At 32.6% G+C, this 7,874-nt stretch overlaps 1 protein-coding gene across 1 annotated transcript; it reads left to right on the top strand.

Annotated features, from left to right (window-relative positions):
* The first annotated feature begins 2,622 nt into the window (after positions 1–2,622).
* LOC110008209 (uncharacterized) lies at positions 2,623–7,582 on the top strand. The gene is made up of 5 exons (XM_020674219.2): positions 2,623–3,219; positions 3,842–4,096; positions 5,446–5,625; positions 5,780–5,886; positions 6,571–7,582. Exons 1-5 carry the CDS (start codon positions 3,097–3,099, stop codon positions 6,602–6,604), a joined length of 699 nt encoding a protein of 232 aa, XP_020529878.1. The 5' UTR covers positions 2,623–3,096; the 3' UTR covers positions 6,605–7,582.
* Positions 7,583–7,874: the final 292 nt, after the last annotated feature.

Below are 7,874 nucleotides of genomic sequence, written 5' to 3'. Positions count from 1 at the left end.
TAGCTTGTGCCTAGCTTAGCAAATTATTTTTAATCATTAGATGTCAAATTGGATGGTTTGGGATGTCTTTTTTTTTTGACCCGAGTCTAGTTAATTATACTCCACAACTATCTGATTTGAAATTTGACGGACAAAAATGACTATGACAAAAATGACTATGACGTTGAATTAAAAGTAAATGGTCTCTTTGTATTATGTTGTAATTAGATATTAGCAACTATTTCATTATCTTGATGGTTCTTTAATTATATATCTAGAAATAAATCAATGGTGTTATTGTACATCTTTTTAGATTTCGTACTCCCTTCCTAAAGTTTTGGAGAATACCTCTCTCCAGCTAAGGTTCACGTGCCTCTCATCGTCCCAATTACTTAACATATTACACCCACGTACCTCTCTCTTCCTAAAGATGTAGAGAGATTGTGAAGATATCCCTTAGGGCATGTTTGTTTTTATAAAAGTATTTTTTTAGATTTTAAAAAAATTGTGTTTATTTCACACTTTTCATGAAAAGTTCATAAACGAATCCTTCGTTAAAAATTGAAAGATTAAGTTCTTAAAGGTGGGGTCGAAATTTAATCTTTCATAACTTTTTTGTTGATTACTATTTATTATGCATAATATAAATACATGATATTAATATTATTAATATAATATAATATAATATTGTATATTTATATTTATTTTATTAATTATATTGATTATATATTATATGTAATATATAATATTACTATAGATTTATATTATATTATATATAATATATGTATTATATTGTATATAATATCTAAATATAGTATATATAATATATAAATATTATATATAAATATTATATATATTTATTATATTATATATATATTAATATTATATTTAATATTTTATATTATACTAAATCTTATAAAATATATATTATATATAATATTTAGTATTATATAAATATATATTATATAAAATATAAGAGAATAAACCCAGATGTTCGGTGTAATGGTTTTCGAATGCTTGAATTGCAATGTTTCATGGGTTATGAGGTAAGGTTTTACTTATTTTGATAGGGCTACCGCACTATCAAACCGTTTTCCTTCATAGTATATCTTAAAGAAACTACCACCCACCTAAGATTTCGTACCATCCCACAAATATAGTAAAGTCCTACTAACACTGACTGAGTTTAAAACTATTGGAAAAGGCTTCACGTATCCAAACGCATCTAAATCTTTTCTTTTAAAAATTGGAATATTAGGATATTAATTTTTCAGGCACGTAGAAAGTGAGTTTTTTTTTATTTTTAAATTTTTATTTTTAAGGTTGGTCTGTGGTCTAGAGATTACATCCAAAATTTGAGATCTAAAAAATGTCCTAATACTTTAGTTTACGCGAGGGAGTAAACTAACAGTATACTACCACGGAAATATGAAATATTTCGGTATAACAAATTCAAAATCCCTAAACCAACTTGCATGTTCCAACAAGTAAGTATCAAGACATATAAACACACGTGAACAATATATCATATAATAAAATTTGGAAAATACCCAAAAAATAATAATCTAAAATTACAACAACTCCCTCCATACCACAGCCTGGAAACTACCGACATGGAAATGTACGTGATTTACCTTAAATAATCAACATGAGTAACTTGGAAAGGATATTATAGGATAATTATATTAACAAAATGAAAATCACGAGGTCTATTGAAAAAAAATTACTACTTTATCCAGAGATTTTTTTTTTTTTTTTAAATCCCTTCTTATAAAATTGTATCTTTAAAGAATAAAATTCGTAATTAGAAATTTTGAAAAAACAAAGAAAGTTCTATTGCCTGGTTTCATTATTTTTAAAAAATAATTTGTTCTTATCATATATGCATGTAAATCTTATCGTTATCACATATGCATATAAATCTTATTTGAAGACTCTATAAGGAGATATTCCAATTAACCAATTTTATAATTCAAAAAATAATCTGATGAATCTTATACGTGCAAATAAACCTTATCTATCAGAAATTATGATGTCAGCGTAAATTATTTATCACATCTCTCTAATTTAAAAATCAAACAATTTGCAAAAAAATTAAAAAAACAAAATCCACATTCCTTTCTTGATTAAAATTCCTATCATCAATGTTTTTGTATCAATTCTTCTCTCTAATGGATAAGCATGAATTTTCATTGCAAGATTACGATTAAATCAATGAAATAAAAGATCCAAATAGTCCTGTAAGAGAATTACAAGCGGGAAATTAATTACAAATCGTAATTGCATTGATTTTATAACGTGTACATTATCTTACTTTGTTTCCTATTACAAGTAGAATTCTGGGCTTCTAGAATATAAGTGCTTATTACCTGGTATTATAAATAGGGTGACGTAACTCATATTTCTTAACAACAAAAATTGGAGTTCGGCTTCTTTCTTTAAGGTATTCTCCTCTTACTTCTTACATATTATTTGAATGTAAAATTAAAAAGGTAATGCATGGTTTGATTTAATGGCGATATTCTTCACTTCATTAGTTTGATTGTAAAAAAAAAAATGTTCGTGGTTTATGTTCATAGTTCATTAGTTGCAGTTGGTTTCCATTCTCAACAGTTGGAGTGAGATTTGATGTTTAATATTATGTTGTGTTAGATCCATTGTACGACATTAGGGTTCTAAATTCAGTGATTTCTTTTCTCCTGGTTCTACTTTTTGCTGCCATCTTTTTTATTTTCTTCAGTTCATCTTGATGGTAAAATGTAAAATATATAAAAGAAAAAATTAATTATATATGGGCCAGATTAAAAAAAAAGGAACAGATTTCCTTCTACTTTATGTACATTTTTCTCTTCTTGGGATCTATGTTCTTGTTTTATTTGACCATGTATATTCTTTGAAACTTTCAATCCGAAGAGAAAATTCTCTTATTTTTCTTTTATTTTCTTTATTGGTTTTTCTATCTAAAACTTGAATTATTCCCAAGTTTAGCATTTTTTGTTAGTTTTCTTGATTGCATTTTCTTTTTTAACCACGTTGTAAAAGACTCATTTTCTTTTCTTTTAACAATTGTAGAGAACAGAAGAGAAAACACTGGAAGTTTTTTTCACGAGAAGAATCATGGATAAAAGGGATGACTCTGTATATTGCTTCGGCAATTGTAAAAGAAGAAGGGTTGATGTTGATTCTGACGAGGAGCGTATCGCAGAAAAGCAAAAAATAGACATCAGTGAACTGCTCAAGGTAAATAGACTTTTTTTAAAATCCATTCATGTGTCTGTGCATGTATGTTTTTCTTCTCTTATTTCATATATATATATTATTTTTGTTGTTCGGGTGAATATATATTAGTGAGGCTCGCGATCACACATTAATTAAGAGTTTAAACTGTTTTAGATAGAAATAACCATCCATGCATCAGTTCTTTTGCATAAAAATTTACAAAATGTGCCAACGATGAAGTACGGAGCACATAAAAAATCCACCCAAAAAGATTTTTTTCAACTTCAAAAAAAACCCTGAATCATCTCACCCAAAAAGATTGTTCCGACTTCAAAATTCCCTAAAGTTGATTTCAAATCCTTCTTTTGATAGTGTATTCGTATGAGTTCTAACTTTTATGAAATTTATTTTGTTTCAATATTTCTAATGCCCAACCTGAAGTTTCTTTTGTTTCAATAATTCTAATGCCCAACATGATACCTTGACATGAAATTAAGTAAATTTATCTTGGTGTTTGGTTCGGGAGAACAACATTACACGTATTGTGGAACCTCATTGTACATTATACATGTTTCCAAAAAAATTCTAAAGACCATATATTTTGAAATGAAATTCTAAAGACCCTGTATTTTGAAATTTGCAGGATCCTATAGTTAAGTCTCTTGGCTTGACCCTAACGATAACGACCTCTTTCATAGACGCTATAGAAAAAACACTTTCTTCTGAGGATTCAGAAGCTAAGAAAGAGGATAGCATGAATTCAGATACAAGGAGGAATTCAGACATTAGGAGGGATGCTGCTGCATCAGTTGAGGCTAACGTTGATGTTCGAGTTGAGGCTGACGACCGGAGGGCCTCCAGTTTTTGGATATCCTCACTAACAATTGGCTCATGGCAGGTAAAATTATTATTATTTCTTTGAAAACTACTATTTCCTCTTTGAAGCATATTTGTAAAGAAGACTTTCGCTAGTGTTTCTTCAGTTTTGGCTACTTGGACGAACATATTTTGATAAGCCTAACCGGCTAAATAAAGTTTGATAAATTTTACTTTAATATTTATACTATAATAGTTTTTTTATTTTATTTTATAAATTTGAACTAATTAGGTCGACCTATGGTTTCACCATTTTGTCACGGGTCCAATCCTCATCGATTTGGTGGCTAGTCCGATTAGATTTATAATCTCGTATTATCATGAAACCATGGCCTTCTCTTTTGATTGATTTAATGGTAAGTAGACAATATGTTTTTTATCCTACTAAAGAGAAAATTTGATGCATGGTTGTCATCATCAACATCGAAGCTTTATCTCAATGATTTGGAGTTTGCTATATGAACTACGCTCCTCCATTCTAACATAATGTCAGGATTCATGAGAAAGATGTGGAAAAGTTATACGTTGAGTTTACATAATGCAATTGGGTTTTATCTTTATATTTAAAATTTATTTTGTCATACCCATACATGCAATACTCTATAATAGTTAGCCGTTCAATCAGCCAATCTAGGGTCTAAAACCCCGATTGGTTGGGGTAGAGAAACCAGTCTAGATCGGCCATTTGTTGGTCAATATAAATAAAAATTTTAAAAAATATTAAATGAAATATTGGCGATCCAGCCAGTCCAGATCTATGTTCCCTATGGGGGTGCCAATGAAATGGACTTGGACCTGACCCGGGACCCAGTGTTTGGACCTGAACCAATTCCGTGTATGGGTTCAAGAATTGGATCCGATGGGTCAGGCCTGGGTCCAAATATTGAACCTGAAAACTATTTAGGTCCAGGTCGATGTGGACCCGACCTCCGTCCCGTATAGTGTTATTATATAGATAAATTTAATACATAATATTTTAGTAATATTTAACTTATATTTAAATAAATATAATTTTAGTGATAATATTTTAAAAATACATATATATTTATTTATTTAAAATAACATTTAAATATATTTTATCTATTGTTTGGTGGGGTCCAATCCGGTCTGTGTCTAGATGGCCCGTTGCCACCCCTAGTTCCCTAACAGAATCAACTGATTGCACAACCAAATCGGGTGGTTTTGTGGGAAGGGCCCAGTTCTGGGTTTCGACTGTGAACCGGGTCGGTTCACACTTTTTATGATATATTATGAGACGATTCTAACAATCCAACTTTTTTTAAACACTAAGGCTGATGATAGTTATTAATAATCCCGCCTTAATTACTCAATTCCTCTTTGTCAAATTTGATGTTGGTTTTTTATTTGCAGAGCATCGCAAAAAATAATGGAGATTTAGTGGGGAAAATCTATTTTCGACATAAGAAATTGGTTTGGGAGATCTTGGATCAGATCTCAAGGTTGAAGAAGAGGATTTTAATGGACTTATCCAACATTGTTGCTTTAAGAGCAGATTTTTCCCAAGAACTAACATCAACTCTAGAAATTATGGTAATGCGATTACCCATTTATGCTTCCTCACTTGTACTTAATATGTATTTCTCTTTTCTTTTACAAACATTCTCATTTTAATGATATTTTCTCAAATGGAACAAGATAACTATAAGAATTTAATTCTTCTATAACATTCAAAACCGTGTTGCAGCTTTCTCGGGCACCTCAGTTTTATGAAGAAAGAACTCCAATTCCTGGAAAACATACTTCATGGCAGGATATCACCGATTTCACTGATGGCCAGGCATCGAATGACTGGTATTTTTTATAAATTCAAGTCAAATAATTTTACATTCCATATTTGTGTTACAAACGCATTTGAATTTTCTAGCCAGTAGTAAACCATAGGGACTTGAGACTAATATTTCTATAAAATCAAAAGTATCAAAAAAAGCCTGAACCAGTGTGTCAGGACTCCCCCCTTGGTCGAGGGGAGTCACTCATCGAAGTTACTGAGCCAATTTCATACCAAAAATAGAAACGAAGAAAAAAATGATAGGATATATTATATGACATACTTATTTTTCACAAAATGCTTAAAACGGCTTATTGGTTAGATGGTATACAAGGATATAGGGCAAGGTTGAATAACTCCCTTGGTGCCGAGTGGACTCGGCTGAGTCCCGCCACACTGGCTTGAACTTGAACTTTAATAAAATCAATTGGAAATAGGTAACTCGGCAGCAAGGTTTAGTTAGAAATTTGGAGAGCTGAATTTGATTGGGATGCCTTGATTTGGTTGGACAAAATGACAAAGGATCAAGCAACGAATAATGAAGGGACTAGTGAATGTTTAATGCTTCTTTTAACATTACAATTTTACATCTATAAATATTGTTTTGATTGGATTTAATTATACCTTTTGAGTTAACCAATTTTAAAAGAAAGTTGTTCTATTATCATGGATTCTAATGGTGATGGTAACATCGTTTATGACCTCAGGAGACATTTTGTGAAGCTTCCTTCCGAATTTTAGAAGTACTATATGAGGCTTTTACATTATGACGAACGACTTTCCAAGTTGGCCCTCCATAATAGCTCCAACTTGGCCCGGTGGCTTCCGGGGCCCACTAACCTCAAATATCAGAACATTTGAGGCCCAAAGCCGAGCTGGCGGCCCCCTCACAACCTATCCTAGAGGTGAAGCCCAGGCCACCTATGGTAGAAGTCGAGCCCACATCCAAACTAGCAGGCTCCCTACGACCTATCCTGTAGGTGAGGCCCATGCTGCTCGTGGTGGGAGTGAAGGCCACATCGAAACTAGTGGGCTCCCCACAACATCTCTCATTGGTGAGAGGCATGCTGCTTGTTGTGGAAACAGCGGCCACTCAATTGACACATACTATGCCCATGGTGGTAGAGGTGGAAGGGGTGTCTACATCCGAACTAGCAGGCCTCCCATGACCTCTCTGGCCGGTGAGGCCTATGTTGCTTTTGGTAGAAACATGGCCCACTCAAGTCACGTATACCATGCCGATGCTGCCTATGGTGGAAGGGAAGCCTACAACCAAACTAGCGAGCCTCTCACGACCTCTCTTCCTGGTGAGGACGACGCTACTTGTGGTGGAAGTAGTTACTTTCCCGGTGGTGGCAACACAAGCTACGACAACACGGCCCACACAAGCCATGCTCGTGCCACCCACCAAGCAAACGCCGGTGAAGTGTCAACTAAGAATGAAAATTAATTTCATGCCCAACCATCACAGTATAGGGGAAGGAAACATGCAAGACTTGTATGACCAGAATCCCTTGATAACAAACGCGGAAGTTTGCTTTGACAGAAGTCTCGTGACAACATCATCTCAAGATGACGATTTTGCCTCTTTCTTAAATTTACCAGACATTTCTGATATGAATTGCCTATGGAGTCCATAGCATTCTTATATAAGGAAAGAGAGAAGTTTGATTAATATTATATTTTATTTTATATATTTAATTTCATTTGTGTGTACAACATAGCATTTTTGGCGGACCACTATTTAGCTCATGTATGATTAGGACATCATGCAAAAGAAAATAAAAAATCATGCAAATAAAGCGATATGTGTGTATTAGTAGGAAATCATGCAAAATCAAATAAAAGATCATGCAAATAAAGCGATGTGTCTGTATGAATAGGAAATCATGCAAATAAGAAATCATGCAAATAATGCATATAATAAATAAAACTTATTGATACCGAGATTTACGGGGTTCACATTTTCAGGTTATCTCCACAAGAGAACGAGATCAGATCTACTCAAAGG

This window comes from Amborella trichopoda, chromosome 2 (genome assembly GCF_054954075.1).
Source record: "Amborella trichopoda isolate Santa Cruz 75 chromosome 2, AtrichopodaSantaCruz75HAP2 v2.0, whole genome shotgun sequence".
NCBI classification, from domain to species: domain Eukaryota; kingdom Viridiplantae; phylum Streptophyta; class Magnoliopsida; order Amborellales; family Amborellaceae; genus Amborella; species Amborella trichopoda.
This window is presented reverse-complemented; position numbering and strand designations above follow the sequence as displayed.

Bases quoted from the DNA above. Each gene is read 5' to 3' on its own strand.
- LOC110008209 (XM_020674219.2), top strand. From the start codon at position 3,097: ATGGATAAAAGGGATGACTCTGTATATTGCTTCGGCAATTGTAAAAGA. The intron at 3,220-3,841 runs GTAAATAGACTT...TGAAATTTGCAG, and splicing joins ACATCAGTGAACTGCTCAAG to GATCCTATAGTTAAGTCTCT. The intron at 5,887-6,570 runs GTATTTTTTATA...TTATGACCTCAG, and splicing joins GGCCAGGCATCGAATGACTG to GAGACATTTTGTGAAGCTTC.